Source organism: Kwoniella dendrophila, chromosome 6, assembly GCF_036810415.1.
Source record: "Kwoniella dendrophila CBS 6074 chromosome 6, complete sequence".
Lineage (NCBI taxonomy): Eukaryota > Fungi > Basidiomycota > Tremellomycetes > Tremellales > Cryptococcaceae > Kwoniella > Kwoniella dendrophila.
This window is the reverse complement of record NC_089481.1, coordinates 705,182-721,065: the sequence shown is the minus strand read 5'-3', so window position 1 is coordinate 721,065 and position 15,884 is coordinate 705,182. Positions and strand designations below refer to the sequence as shown.

Sequence of the window (15,884 nt, the reverse complement as noted above, 5' to 3'; positions counted from 1 at the left end):
GCGTATCTTAAGCTTACTCATACGTGGATTTAAGTTGGCTTGTATGGGTTTGTCATCAGGTTATCAGGTTATCAGGTTATCATGCAGTTTCTATTGCCGTGGAGACTCCACATATAAGTGACGCGCTTCGACCGTTTCCAAAATATCAATTATAATGTCATTTACCGCCTAGTCCCTCAACAATTCTCTCTAAGGAATGTGATATCTTTTCTAACTATTTTTTTTGTCTTTTACAATTTGCAGCTATAGGTCATTATACTATATCTAGATATTTTCAGGTCTCCTCACTTGAAGCTTGGAGTATCGCACCCCAACTCAGTGGAAAGTGACCTGTGAAGATCGCTTGATTAATCAGGATGACGTCTAACTCTTCCTCCCTCCCTTCACCTCTTCCTGCCCCAACATCGCTATTCTCTCTCATTCATGAACTTCATTCTACTATCAATGACTCAATTGATACAGCTTTATCATGGGATCAACTTCAATCACCACCAATCAATTATACATTGGTAAGACCGATCGTACAACGCTTCGCTCCTAAAGTGGATGACGAAAAGCGAGAAGGAACAGCCACTCCTGCTTTACCACTACCAAAGACACAAGATGGTGGGGAATCTGGAGTGACTAAGAAGATAGTAGGCGGTGAGACTGATGGACTCACTTTGGGGATGGTACTTTACGCTTTAATGGCGAATAGGTGTGTTATTATCCAATCATCGTACTGTCCTCTCTAGAATTCATAACTTACTGCTTCTTCATAGGATTCAATATGTTTCGCTTTCAGCTGGAGATCTGAGTTACGAGCCTATACAAACCACTCGAGCGGCATTCTGTGAACTTCTCGCTAGTAAGTTCAGCTACCTGTACAGGTATAAGGCATATCAGCTGATAGACGGTTATCTAGTCAAAATCCTTCGTACATTCCCTCACCCTGAAGATGCAGCTTCCCTCGTTAGTGAGCTCGTGCGCGGGTACTGTGCATTTGATGGTGCACCTGAAGAGATATGGGATAGCATGGGAGATGATCGAGAAGATATTGAGGAGATGACTGGTAGTGCTTTGGAGGTTAGCTATGTTTCACGTTTTCCAAGTCATTCAGGTTAGCTAGCTAATTCCATCATGTTTCACAGTTGGCCATAGTCTCAACATCCAAGCACTTCCTCTCCCTTCCGCTCATTCAACATCTGATAAATTTAATCTACACCGGACAATTGATATACTCACCCATCTCAGCCAGATCAATCATAACCGACTCCTATATATCCGAAAGAACTCGTCAACGTAGATTACCATCAAATACACATGGTATAGCTTCAACATCAGGGTTTTCAACTTATGCAGGTCAGACTCAAGATAACGCTGTTCATGATCATCTTCTGGAGAATCCTCAAGAGGAGTTAGCAGAAGTATATGAATATAACCCATATGAAGCAGGTTGGCTAGATCATCAGAGATTGAAAGTGCCAAAATGGAGGAAGACTATGGAAGCTGGAAGTTTCATTATTCTCTTATTATTGTTTGTTTCTACTTTAGCAGGTATGTTACCTCCTCAGATCAATATAATGACCTCATAGATAGCTGATGCACTCACTGATCTTACTTCGGTAGCCAAGGATTTACATCACATTCAAGCAATCGAAATTATCTATATGGTCTTTTCTTTCGGTTTCATTTTGGAAGAATTCGCTGCGTCGAAAGAACATGGCTGGGCTGGTAAGTTGGTCAATGCGGGCAAATCTGCTGAGTAAAGCTGATGCATAGTTTACGTTTTCAGTCTATGCCGCCAATGTATGTTAGACTGGACTTACCGTTCGTATATTTGGTTGCCGAACTAACATATCTTTGAAATAGGCTTGGAACGCTTTCGATATGGCTTATGTGCGTTACTCAGCTGCCCTAAAAGCAAAGAAGATGACAGCTGACTTGCTTTACAGATCACGATCTTCCTTCTTTACTTCATCCTCAGGATCTTTGCCCTAGCATCGCACTCACCAAATACTTCAGATCTGGCTTTCGATATCCTAGCCATCGCAGCATGTATCATCTTCCCTCGACTGGTTTTCTTTGTGGTAAAAGAGAATGTGGTTATTTTAGCTGTAAGTCAAATTCGGCTAGCTGGGATAGTTGATGCTGACATGATATATTTGACGCAGCTTCGAGGTATGGTAGCATCGTTTGTACAATTTATGATCGTCACAGGTAAGTTATTCCTGAAGATTCACTTGAACCAAGCTGATTTTTCGACATCAGTTTTCGCATTCAGTGGTATTTGCTTCTGCCTTTGGACCCTTGGGCGAGCCACATGGACTGTCAAGCAGATTGTATGGCTCATGGCGTGAGTTAAGCCTGCAAGTACTTTCAAAGGTTCTTGCTAACATATGGAATATCCATCTTCTCAGGCAAATCTGGGTAAGCTAGATATGTAATTATGTTGTGAAAACATGACTGACTCTGAGATATAGTTTGGATCATCATATCTCGGTGAATATCTTCATTTACATAATCTCTTCTCGACCGATACTGACAAGTACTTTCTTCCCTAGGTTTCTCCGCCAGTTCTTCGTTCCATCCAATCTTTGGTCCGATAGTCCTTATTTCTTACGCGTGAGTGACTTAAGCCATCTCTGCGATGCTCTACAAATCTTCTTGCTAATACACCTGTTACAGCGCGTTATGTAATGTGTTACTCATCACAATGCTCATTGCCATTCTTTCTAACAAATTCGCTGCTATCAATCAAAATGCCCACGAGGAGGTAAGCTGACCACCTCGAAGTTACTTCTGCGAAACAAGCTTATGTCTACCTTCTATAGCATCTGTTCCAAAGAGTCGTGAAAACAGTCGAAGGTGTGAAATCGGATGCACTATTCTCTTACTTGCCACCAGTCAACATTCTGGCCTTCGCTATTCTCGTTCCTTTGAGCTGGATCTGCTCTCCTCGGACATTGCATAGAATCAATGTTTTTGCTATCAGACTTACCGTACGTTCAGCTAACCCCAAGCAGATGTTCGAGAGCTGATAGACCACTGCAGAGCTTCCCTATCTTGATTGGTATTTCAGCCTACGAAAGGTATAACTATCATGCAAAACAACGAGCTATACACTTGAAGAGTTCAACCATGGACAAAGTGATAGATGTGCAAAGACCAGGACTATTCGAGTAAGTTCAAAAGCACATATAAGAAGGAAAGTTGCTCGCTAACTTTGGTTGAGTACAGCTCATGGCTTACAGGTGGATCTGAAATGCTTATCGCATCGGTATTCGAAGCTTCTTCTATGATCCCTTCTTCACCTAACGCAAGTGGAATAATCACACCACCAAAAGCATCAAGTATATCTGTTCAACCTGACGAAGTTGATGAAAATGATGAAAATGCTAGTGCTAATTTGAATCACGTTAAATTACCTAAAGAGAATAATAACAATAAGAAAGATGGTAGGAAATCTAAATCTAAATCTAAATCTACACCATTTGATTCACCTTTAGCTAAAATATTTGGTAATAGATCAAATTCAAGTGAAAAAATCAAAACTACTGAAAAAGGGAAACAAAAAGATTCTGAAAAAAAGGAAGAAGAAATAATCAAAACTACACATACAACAAATGATGAAGTTGAATTACTTAAAAAAGAATTGGAAGAAGTTAGAAAAAGTCAATTTAGAATGGAAGAATTATTAAATAAGGTACTAGCCGCTCCAATTTCAGGTGATGCTCAATAAATTCCTCAAATGCAATTTATTTTCCTCTTTGATGAAAGAAAAGGAAAGACTAAAAAAGATAACATAACTTCTACTGTATACATATATATATATCAAATCTAATTTCCAATTTATAGTCAGTCGGAATTTTAACGAAAGAATCTTTTTTTTTATATGACCCCAACGAAACGACCCAGTAATACTTTTTATTGCAATTAATTAATCGAATCTGATACAAGTGATTTTATGTCAGATCAAAAAGAGGTTGTGATAGTGGAGGGTGTTGTAATTGTATATACTAATTATAGTGGATGAATGCATTGTCGATATAGACAAACGGAAACGGTTCTTTACCATTTTTGTTAATCGAACAGTTCATATACGTTGTCCGATGACCAAGAAGACATTGCGTGTGCAAGGATTTTTTTTTAAAAAAAAATGATGGGATTGTTCTGCGAAATACAATTTTGCTTGATTATGTTGTAATCTAAACTTGGTTTTTGGAACATCACAAAACATGTAATTGAAATATAGACATGACATAATAAAATATCAATCATTATGAATTATATGAGAATTTTACCCATTTCACCTCTAGATTGTCGAAATATGTTTCACTTTCCAATTTGTGTAAGGAAGGATGATGTTTGAGAATCTAGGTGCTTAGATCATCGGAGAATGGGTATTGTTCTTTTAGCTACATGGCAAACTATCTAAATGAGTAAAGTAAGGAAAATAGGTAAAAAAAAAAACGGAAGGAATAAAAGCATATAAACATTTTGATATATTTGAGGATTAAAAAAAACATAACAGAAACTACTATAATCTGAGTAAAAAACGAATGTCCAATATCAACAACTTTCATTCCTATGATCATAATCCAATCTGATGAATATTCTAAAACAATTCCACATAACTACACCCACTTTACATAACTCAATGAAGCTATACCTACTATATATTCTAAAACCAATTGAGTTGATCTATTTGACCATTCTATCTTTCAATTTCTTAACCATGGAAGTTTTCCTTTTCAAACCACCTTCTTCAGTGGGAACTTCTAAAGGTGAATTTCTTCTTGGTGGAGGATGAGGGGATAATAAATCATCGAAATCAGGCATGACAGGTGCAACAGGTGGAGTAGGTAAATATTTTGTTCTATTTGCTGGAACACTTGATACACCATCATTATTTGAATAAGATCGATTGTGATGGCCATGACTATGTTCTCGTTCTTTTTGTAGAGCCCTTAAAGCTCTTACTTTTGATGAAGGTGATTCAACTAGAACAAATCCACTTCCTGCTCCACTAGGTACCATCTTTTCCAATTCTTCCTCATCATCTTCCGGTTCATCTAATTCCTCTGCCAAATTACCATTCCTTTGAGTAGTAGCATTATTACTGCTGTCTTGAAAGATAGCATTATCGGTATTATTGTTATTGTTGGATTGTATCGTAGGTACATTTGAGTTTGATAAATTAGTTGGAATAGGTGGTGCAAGTTTCTTGGAAGGTGAATTTCGACCACCAGAATTACTACCTGATCCTCTAGAGAAAAATCCTGGTCGTTTTGATTCTAACGCATTTTCAGTCGAAGAAGAAGAGTTTAGCCCTGATTCTGTGGGTGAGTATGCTTTAGGTGAAGAACTTCGCGTTGCTAAAGAAGGGTTCTCGCGCTATATTGTTGATTAAAAGGTAACCATGATTTCGGCATCAGCGACGCCGTTCCTCATAGTTGAAGTTCGATCCATATGTTATTGTCCATTTTCCCAAGCCTAAATAATTCCATAAAATATACACAAAGCCATGAAAATAACTAAAATATCGCCTTATTTCTTTCTTTGCTAAATCACTTCTCGTCTACTGCCTTCCCGCTGTCTTTCCGTCTGATGCAACTCTCCTCCTAGCTGGAGGGTTGGACCATGGGGATGGATCGTCTTTACGCCTTTTGTCAGAAAAGACATCGGCATCATCAATACCATCTAATTTCCCACCACCCGGTATTATCTGATCATCATCTAATTCTTCCTCTTCTACTACAGCAGGTCGATCTTCCCATCCAGGACTAGGAAATGGGTAACCAGGTTTTGCCATACCAGAATTCACGGACATACTTCTTTGTCCTTCACCCATGCCCTGTCTATATACAGGAACAGGCATTGATTCGGATTCGATAGATTCGGATCTATGACGCACCATGGTTTTTATTTTTTGCATTAAACTCTTGGTTCGCTTAACACCTCCTGGACCAGCTGCTCGAGTGATAGCAGGTGGATTTTCCCCTGTTGGTGAATAGGCTTCCTCTTTAACTGGTGGCGAGTTTGCGGCTGCCCCAAATCGAATACCAGGCGACCGAGCGGATTTGCCTGGAAGTGGAGCGCTGAAAGCCTCGGGAGAATAGTTGTCAGTTGCTACTGGAAGTGCGAGAAATAGGTGTCAGTCAAATTTGGGTAATCAAGTGGTGCTCTACTTACAATCGACTGTTCCATCAACCGGGGAACCACCGAAGTCTTCAAAAGGCTCAGCTGCGAGATCAATTGTTAGCGTTGGAAAGAGTATTCGACCTAATTTCACTCACGCGTATCGACACCCCAAGCAGCTTTAAGAGCTCGTCTCTTGGCTTCTCTCTCTTTTTGTCTTTCCATTCTAGCGATAGCAGCCTCATCTGTAGGTTCATCCATATTAGGGAAATAACCACCACTTGAAGGCATACTGGTAGAATATTGTCCTGTTAAACCACCTCCGCTAACTCGTCGATTGCTTGGAGGTGCACCAATTCGATTAGCAGATGGACCTCTTCGATGAGCTGGTTTTTCAGGAACCTCTCCAGGTAAATCTTTTGCAGGAACGACTGGGGGTGAAGAAAGTGATATAGTAGTTGGACCTTTTGGTGGTGGAGATTGAACAGGAGGCGCTCGGAAGGCTTTCATGGGTGCTTTGTTTCCTGGTAAATTTTGATTTCTCGATGGTGCAGCTGCATCGTATGGTCCAGCACTAGAGTGTCGTCAGCCATGGTCATAGTCATCCAGATGTATACTTCAAACTTACTGATGCCACACTAAAAATTAATACAATAAACAATCAGCACAGGCATGACAAATATCTTGATAATACTCACTTGCACTACCTAAACCAGTTGGATCCCATGTATCGATAACATCAGCGTGTCGACTACCTTTTTTATCATCTGCAGCTTTCTTTTGACCTGCTGTCAATTCCCTTATGACTGGCATTTCCGAGTTGAAGCCATAAGAATCTGAAGACATTGATCGTCTTGTTCTAGTTTTACCTGATCCTGATCCATTTGTAGGCGATGTTGGACCAAGTAAATGCGAAGATGAGGAGCCTGCTGCAGCAGAGCTGCTATGTCGGGAAAGAGGTTGGGGACGTCGAGGTGGATATTGAGTTTGTGATTTTCGTGGTGATTGAAGTGGTGGGCGTTGTGGATACATTGTAAGAAGAAGGCGTATATAGTGAATTGTGTGTCAGCAATTATTCTTGTTCAAATTTTAATGTATATTGTGGATTATCTGTGTCCCGAAAATGATGTACAAAGTGAAGAAGGAAACGAAGATTGATGACAAATCACAAAGTACGTTTTTTTTGGATAAGGTTGAATGAGAGGTAAGGGGAGTATGTGATTGTGTGCATATGTCCTCTTAAGGGTCTGAGGCGGCGAAGTTCAATGGAAACGTTTGATGGATAGATGTTTCGCTATTCGAAAATGGAATGAGGGATTGATATGCTATAACGCGTTTTCTTCCTCCTTTCATTTCTTACACATCACCTTTGATGGGAAATAAGAATGGGTCGACAGAATCTCCCCAAAAATTCGCTTCCATCATGAAAACGCCCCGCAGAAGTATTCCGCATGACACGTTTTGACAGAATGTCATCGCTGATCATTCTACATTCTACCTTCACAAACATAAAGAGGAATGACGATCAATCATATACAAGAAATATACTCACCCAGTTTGAGATCTGTTAAATTTAGCTCTATTATGTTGAATTAAACCATCACTTTCCAAACTTGTACCACCACCGAAAGATTTATTTTGTTGAGTATGACCTGAACCTGGAGGTTTGATTCTACCTTGACCTGAGGGTTCAATTTCATCATCTTCAAATGGATTCTTAGGTGCTAGTTGATTCATTCTAGCTGAAGGTAAAGAAGGTTGTTGTGGTAAATTTGACATTATTAATGACATATCGGGTGATGATTGTGAATAATTATGTGTAGGTTGATATGATGATGATGATGGTGAGGTTGTATTCATCTTGTTATCCTGTGATATATTTGGTACGTTTGGTGAAGGTGTTCTTCTTGGTATTAATGGATTTAATGAAGGTAAAGGTGGTTGTCTATGATTATTGTTATTGTTATTCAGTATACCATTATTATTTGTTGAAGTTGTATCTAATAAAATTGATGTACGTGATGTAGGGTTATTATAAATAGGTTTAGGTGTATTAATTTGAACTGAATCTCTAACTGCTTCAGCTAAATCTTGATCAACAAAGTTGTTATTATTAGATCTTAAACTTGATCTTGAATTTGATGATATTCTTGAATTTGAATTATTAGGTGAAAGAAATGATGTTGTTGAAGAGGAATTGTAATCCTTTGGCGGTAATTGTGGAGGACCCATTATGTATATAATCTAATATAACCTTAGGATGCCTAAGTACAACTGAATGGTTATGAAGGTTTGAAAGGTGGAAAAAAAAGCCAAGCCAAAGGTACTACTGTTTACAGTGTTGAGAGTAAGGGTAAAAGTAACCCAATGTATTGTGATGGGAATAACTCGTTAACTCGTGAAGATGTAATTTCCCTTGGGCTTTTGCTCCTTTGTTATTGTTTTTGAGTGATTCGAAACGATCCGAATGTATTCTCAAGATGTCCGAAAGGCGATGCAAAGATTATTGATGGATGATAGAATGAATAATGAATGAGAACGGGAATCAGCTGAATGGTAGTGAGATGTTGTTTTGCGTGTATGTAAGTAACCTCTATTTATTATGGTGACGCGTTAAAGGTAAGAAGAAAACGCCCCTTTCCGCCATTAAGCTTTTTTATCTCCTTGATCACTCGTATCTGATTTTATATGCCTTGATCCTTAATTACCCCGAAATCATTACAGTGGCAGTATCTTCTTTCTATCTTGTTCTGCTTGAATGTATACTATCTATGCTTCTTGATATTTGGATGTATCTTTGCAGTGTACAGCTTGTTTTGTATGAATGATATTTGATAGGACTTTGACGCGATTCCCCAAAACAATCATGTGGGAAATGGGAGCGGAGTAGTAAAGTGCTAAGGTCGCTTGTTTTTGTTTGATTTTGACTATAACGCGGGGCTGTGCGAGTTCACGGATCGGGTAACAAGCGAGAGAATGAAAGTTGAGGGATCGTGCTCTTTTTGTTGTTCTGTTGTTTACGCTCAGCGATAAATATGCAAAGAAGGAGTGTAGTGAGTAAGAGAGAATGAAGACAACATCACGCATCTATGGTCATATCAAACAAGCATCTCATCTCAACTCATCTCATGACAACGAAGACGATGGCAACAACAACTTTCTTTTGCACATTGATGACGTTTGTAATATAACAATTTCAACTTGAGGCTGGTTTTACATTACTTTTCTATTCAGTTTCAAGTTCAATATAAACAAATACTATCAATCAACCGTTAGGTTCGCTTAACTAGAGCATTTTAACTTGTTTACCTCTTTAAAAGACAGTCAGGTCAAATTACCGAAGATAACATGCTTCGGTCCATTCACTTACTTAAGATCAGACAACTTCGGACGAACAAGCATGAATGAACGTAACATGTTCCTTCTTTGATGCCCTGCAACACATATATTCGCTCCTCTGGTCAAAAGACCTGGAATAAAAACAATATGTCAAGTGTACAGCTTTCTGAACATGCGGATTGAATATATGCATATCAAGTAAGAAATAAGAGGGTACAAAGCAGTAACTCCGAATCAAGATAATCAGGTTCAGTCAATTGTAATTTACCGAATCCGATGGGGTTTTAAGACAGCGGTAAAATAGATAAAAAGCAAATAAATATATCGATCAAGCCTCTTTTTTAACCTTTGTTTACATGTTTGTTTGTTTGATTACACAGCAATCTGTTCTGTACGAGGTACACTGCATGAATAAATTAAAACAGATCGTTTACATGTTTATATATTGTACTCTACTGTCATTGCATTTCGATAAGTTTGGGCAAAATAGAAATGTTAATAAAGGCAAAGAAGCCGAAGATACCCCTTAAGGGCGAACTGTGAGAATGTAAATATTACGGTACACCACTGCGGATCAGAAACTCAACTGTAAGCCAATACTCTTAGTGCATATGAATAAGATGATGCAGCATCTATATGTACAAACATTACAATTTAGACAACAAAAGACTCTAAGTATATCACAATCATCGTTCACACTTCAATAGATTTTCTTCAAAGTGATCTAGGTAATTCTCTAGCTTGTATTAAACATCTTTGAGTATTCTTACCTAAAGAATTCAAACACTTTGGACAATTACCAATATCTTCGTTACTTAGATCAATTTCTAATAATTCTAATAAATCTGAATCTGGAGTAATGATATCTGATATAGTCTCAGTTATTTGATTCCATTTTTCACCTAATTTATATTTATTTTCACAATTTAATAAATGATTATCAATTTCTAATAAACGATTCTTTGATAAAATCGTTTTTAAACCATTTAATCTTAATTCTTGTAATTTAATTAAAATTTTTTGATTTGATTTACCCATTAATAATTTTGATTCTTCTGACCAAAATTTAAAAGGAATTTTTAAACATTCAATTGAAGATAATTTAATTAAATCTTCAAATTTAAAAAAACATGATAAAGCATAAACATCAATTGGGTTTTCTTTTATAAATTTAGATAATTGATTTCTAGATTTATTTAATGCTTTAAATGATTGATATCCTAATGAAGCTCTTATAACTTTACTTGTAATTTCTAAAGAATTTAATAAATCATCATCAGGATCTCTCGCAATTATACCAGGTGGATAGATCAGAGATAGAAATGCCATTAACACATAAGAACTTTCAGGTACAACCCAAACATATGGCGACGATGTTGGTGTAGGTGCTATAACGTGATCTTTAGGTGGAACTGGTGGAGGTCTTTCATCTTCATCCATAATTTGATCTTGATCGGAGTCAGCAGATAATGATGATGAAGAACATGTCGAAGAAGCTGAAGATGTTGTGGTGGTTTCGTTGGATGTCAATGAAACTGAATTTCTGCTTATTGTATTAGCTATGATTTTAGGCAAATATCGTAAATTGGTGAATCCATTAGAAGTCGATATTCTTTGTGAGACACTAGGTGGATTAGATGAAGAAGTGGAAGTTCGAGCTTGAGCTTGAGCTTGACTCAGTCTCCAGACTGGTACATAACCGTAACTGTCAATTGGTAAATATCAATTTCAATCAGTCAAACCCATCAACTTCCTTTCCTTTGTTTTCCATATACTTCACTTGCTTTTATGCCACGCTCTCAAAAAGGATGAGATAGATTACTTACTAAATATGAAAAAAGACAGTTTCCTGCTCTAAAATTTTCTTATGAACTAAAAATCTTTTCCCATCAATAGTTTCTAATTCAATTTCACCGATTTTACCTTCTAAAATAGGTGCAAAGTGAAAATCTGTATCTTTATTTGGTAATGCTGTATATGCTGGTGCAGGTGTAGATGGTATTGTAGGAGAAGGTGATCTATTAAATAGTTCATCCATTTGTACTACAGCAGGTGGTGGTGGTGGTGCAGAAGTTGGAAATGAATTAGGTAAGGGTGTAGAGGGATCAAATACCGTTGAGAGGATTTTATCAGATGGATATTGATTATGCATATTGTTCGACCTTTTTCCTTTTTCGAGATCTCAGATGGAACTTTGTCGATTAAATTGATGTTGATATTGACTTTACTGGTGATTATCTGTCTATTTTTGGAATAACTATTACTGATCTTTATCTGACGAAATCTAGAATCAATCTTGAAAGAGAATAAAGTGTGATTGATCAACCAGTTTTAAGAAAACACAACCTAGTTTCTGACGAAGCCAACCATATAACCTAACCTTTCTACCTTTCTCCTACCAACCTATCTGCAACAAAAGGTGGGATTTACCTAGATCAGTCAATTGAGTACCTTCTTTTCATACAATTTGATGTAAATCGGTATATGTAAGTATCAGTATTGAGATATTAGCAATCTGTAGCGTTCTTTGTTTGAGTCATGCGACTAGAAGCGGACAAAGGGAAGACCATATCTCCTTTTCCAGCCTTTATCTCCTATGTTCATCCCATACAAAGGACGTTTTACCACCATAAAAGGATGGATGTTGACCTGGACTTTAGCTAAAAGGTGATAATCGATTTGACCTAATCAGGATCGAAGGAGTAGTAACAGTGGCAGATTGTAATGATTTTTCGGGTTGATGACCCTGTTCTAGTGATATGTATGCTTTATCCATTTCAAAGGAGATGACAAGCACGAATGAACTTTATCAGTATGACGGGTCAGAAATAAGTAAACGCGTAAATGTGATGTATAATCAGGAAGGAAATCAACAAACTACATATTAATTGCGATGCAAATAATGATAATGGTGATTAATGAATAAAAAAATCGAATCAATATAATAGGGGGAAAAAAGAAATGTCCGAAGAATCCACCTAATCCTGATCTTGTTTATATCTTTCTAATCGATCTTCTTAGCATGACCTTGTGAAATTATATTATGTTTATCATGTTCTGAATAATGTTCATCATGAGCTAATTTTTTCCATCTTGTTTTTGAATCAGCTTGTTCTCTTGACATTTGAGTACCTAATAATTTATCCCAATTTGTAAAGAATGGTTGTGAAAAATTTGATTTTATACCATAAGCTTGATGATGAATATCATGATAATCTGCATTATTTGCGAATAACAATTGACATGGATCCCACCATAATCTATATCCACAATGATCATCTGCAGTTTTTATACTTGATATAACAAATAATAATGTTGCTTGACGTAAAGTCATTAATGCAACTTTTTCTGCAACAGCTGAACCTAATGAATCTAATATAAATCCCTCAACTGGATGATTATATAATGCTCCAAAAGCATAAGCAACATATAATCTATGATGATGTGAATGGAAATGTCGATATAAGAATCGGTTTGTGTGCATGGCTCGATGCCAGAAATATTGCCATGTGTCGACTAAGCAACTGTATAAGATAGGATTGTCAGTTTTTGGGCTAACATCAAACTCAATAAGGTGATTATTTTTCAATGTGATAACCAAACTTACAAAGCGAAATACATTTGGAAAGTAGGTATACCCCACCAATAAATCCAAGCGACTAAACTTTCACCATGTTTTAAAAGCACTTTTTCACCTGTTCTTCTACCTAATAAAAGTAAAGTAGCATCTGCTACCCATGGAACTAGGTTTGACATTTTTTGTAAGTGATCTACGTAAACTTCTCTTTTTAATATAACATCTTGATCTTCAAACCACATCCAACCTAAAAAAATTTGAATTGTATGTTGTAATGCGACAGCTTTTATAACTTGACTAAAAGTAACTTTATTTCTTGATATAACTTCAGGTGATTCATGTATACGTCTTTTTTCAAAATATGGATATTTCATTACATCTAAATGATGCCACATTGAACAAACTACCCAATATACAATTATAGGTGCTAATAAATTGAATGTTTTTGAAGATGCTATATTGATTTTCCATGGATCAGTTATATGATAAAATGGTGCATGTAATGAATTTGGTGTCATGTTCATTAATAATGTTGAATTGTATCCATACTGATGTGTAAATATAGAGGATGAGGGTGATGATGATGATGAAGACACCATTCTGATTAGTGCTTCGAAAGCCATAGTGGCGAGGTCTGATGTCAATGGTGGATACTCTAGAATGAAGAAATTATGATTTGTTGTGTTATATTTAAAAGTATTATATATGAATGGTTCGAGCGTTATGTACTATGAAATGTAAAGTGGCGAGAATTTCCGACTATTTGTGGATTATGTTTGGAGCGTGCGAAATAAGTGAAAGGAATGTGGATAAAGTTGATATTTGTTATTCTGTTTTGGTGGTCAATAAGTTTGTTGTGAAGGTGATTCTATAGTATATTGATGTGATTAAAGATGATTATAGAAAATAGGAATGTCGTATGAAAGAAAATAGTAATGGGATTTATGAGGATGAGAAAGAGACGATATACGTAGTTTATGTTTTTGTTTTGGGAAAAAACAACAAATGTAATTCTCGATTATGAGATTTGATTATGATCGGTGGCCGAGAATGAGGTAACAAACGGGGAATCAAACATCAGTACCTTATAGCTTTCCTTATGTGGGCCACATAAATAATATCGATTCCAGTGGCAAAACGATAAAACACCGAGCAATATGATTGAGTTTACCGTGGGAAAATAATGATATCTCCTATAATGTACCTTCGCGTTTCTCAGATGTTGTCTTCGCGTCTAATTAAGCTCTTATTTATTTACCTAATTTTAATGTTTTCGATCAATTCGATGCATGATATTCTACCAAACATAATATAGATAAGTCGTTGTATGACTTCAATATGTCTGTCAATACAGTAAACCCATAGTAAGTGCTATTATGACATCGGTTACTTTGCCTGAAGTTTCAGCTGATCATTCGTATTGTTTATGGCTACGCAGTGCGAATAACAATCAGTTATCGACACTTGAACAGGATGTTCTATGGGAATTTGCGAAACTCAACGATAAAGTAAAGAGGGTGAGTCACGTCTTCAGCTAGTCGCTAGCCTGGCATGCAAAATCTCGGATGATCGGGAACAGAATTCACACAAAGATCGTCAATAGGCTTCAAACCTCGCTAGGCTGACAGCTGAATCACCGAATGAAGCTTTACTGGCTGAATTACGAACATTGGAAAAGCGGATGGGAATGGTTCTGACACTGGTGCGTACTGTACAACTGCATGCTAATATATTGCATTGTATTCTCAGCTATACCTGAATGAGTGCCCACATACTGATCATGCGCTACCTATAGTTCAAAGCATCTGTATGGGCGGTGATAGTGGAAGCTCAAGCAGCTGAAGAAGCTAGAGCTCATCAACAGCAGCAGGAAGAAGAGGTACGTCAACAGCAGCAGCAGTATCAGCAGCAAAACGCGTCGAATGCTGGATATGGCTACGATCAATATGGTTACGGTGGACAAGAAGCAAGCTATGATGAATCCAGAGGATGGAATGATGATAGTATAATATAAAGCTCCATTTCTATTATCTTTGAAAAAGGAAGAATGCGAGAATGGATTTCCAAATCGTAAGTCTTCAATTACTCTCTCACGTACAATCCAATTCTTATTACCCTCCTCATATCCTCGCCGCAATGATGTTTATCTAGTAAAAGGTGTGATTTCCCCTCGGAACAATTATTATTCCTTCTCAATTTATATCCTATTCTTTTTCAACAATTCTATCTTCTCACGTTTTCTTGGGTTTGATACCATAGAAAAATGGAAGTTGGGAATTGATGTTCACTAAAAACCGAGACGTTCATTTTTCTCTCCCTTGTTTCACCGAGATCTAGTTAAAAGGGCGTAAAGGCGGGACGTATATCAACTCTTTACATGAAGCTTGGTTATGATTCGTTTTTATTTTTTTAAGATACCAAAGTTTAATTGGTAAAACGATTAAAGGCCCAAGCATACATATTCAATTCCTATTCTTTCTTTTCCCGTCCATTATTCTTCTTCTATGTTTAGTGAAAACAAAAAAAAGGGAAAGATGGGATAGGAAATATCATAAGTTCCGAGGCCAATCTATTTATTCTAAAGATTTCAAGAATAGATGGGGAACTTGAGATATACAATCAAGAACTTGCACAAAATAAAAAAATCAGTTTATTTTTCGATAAAGATTAACGGAAATATAAATGAGGATATGTGCAAATAAAGTATATATATTGGTGATTTTTTCTATCTAATCCTTCTTTGAGGGATTTTGTGGAAGGATTTATACATATATATATATACATAACTCTGGTTTTCATTGAAGTGAAATTAAGATTAGAGATATTTCGAGAATTAAAAAGGGTTAAT

At 36.8% G+C, this 15,884-nt stretch overlaps 5 protein-coding genes across 5 annotated transcripts; 2 read left to right on the top strand and 3 right to left on the bottom strand.

The window, feature by feature from the left end:
- Window positions 1–356: 356 nt before the first annotated feature.
- L201_004829 (uncharacterized protein) lies at window positions 357–3,721 on the top strand (the record flags this gene model as incomplete). The annotated part of the gene is made up of 17 exons (XM_066220566.1): window positions 357–697; window positions 762–847; window positions 905–1,065; window positions 1,131–1,536; window positions 1,609–1,713; window positions 1,775–1,788; window positions 1,852–1,878; window positions 1,935–2,096; window positions 2,154–2,199; window positions 2,251–2,335; window positions 2,400–2,409; window positions 2,463–2,481; window positions 2,544–2,604; window positions 2,668–2,755; window positions 2,814–2,981; window positions 3,034–3,161; window positions 3,220–3,721. The coding sequence occupies 17 exons, from the start codon at window positions 357–359 to the stop codon at window positions 3,719–3,721; spliced, it is 2,409 nt and encodes an 802-aa protein (XP_066076663.1).
- Window positions 3,722–4,683: 962 nt separating this feature from the next.
- L201_004828 (uncharacterized protein) lies at window positions 4,684–8,352 on the bottom strand (the record flags this gene model as incomplete). The annotated part of the gene is made up of 7 exons (XM_066220565.1): window positions 4,684–5,376; window positions 5,897–6,114; window positions 6,175–6,225; window positions 6,279–6,694; window positions 6,749–6,758; window positions 6,819–7,060; window positions 7,673–8,352. The coding sequence occupies 7 exons, from the start codon at window positions 8,350–8,352 to the stop codon at window positions 4,684–4,686; spliced, it is 2,310 nt and encodes a 769-aa protein (XP_066076662.1).
- Window positions 8,353–10,173: 1,821 nt separating this feature from the next.
- On the bottom strand, window positions 10,174–11,611 carry L201_004827 (uncharacterized protein; the record flags this gene model as incomplete). The annotated part of the gene is made up of 2 exons (XM_066220564.1): window positions 10,174–11,164; window positions 11,286–11,611. The coding sequence occupies 2 exons, from the start codon at window positions 11,609–11,611 to the stop codon at window positions 10,174–10,176; spliced, it is 1,317 nt and encodes a 438-aa protein (XP_066076661.1).
- Window positions 11,612–12,463: 852 nt separating this feature from the next.
- L201_004826 (uncharacterized protein) lies at window positions 12,464–13,659 on the bottom strand (the record flags this gene model as incomplete). Its single annotated transcript, XM_066220563.1, has 2 exons — window positions 12,464–12,983; window positions 13,067–13,659. 2 exons carry the CDS (start codon window positions 13,657–13,659, stop codon window positions 12,464–12,466), a joined length of 1,113 nt encoding a protein of 370 aa, XP_066076660.1.
- Window positions 13,660–14,374: 715 nt separating this feature from the next.
- L201_004825 (uncharacterized protein) lies at window positions 14,375–15,050 on the top strand (the record flags this gene model as incomplete). Its single annotated transcript, XM_066220562.1, has 4 exons — window positions 14,375–14,400; window positions 14,475–14,553; window positions 14,640–14,738; window positions 14,832–15,050. The coding sequence occupies 4 exons, from the start codon at window positions 14,375–14,377 to the stop codon at window positions 15,048–15,050; spliced, it is 423 nt and encodes a 140-aa protein (XP_066076659.1).
- Window positions 15,051–15,884: the final 834 nt, after the last annotated feature.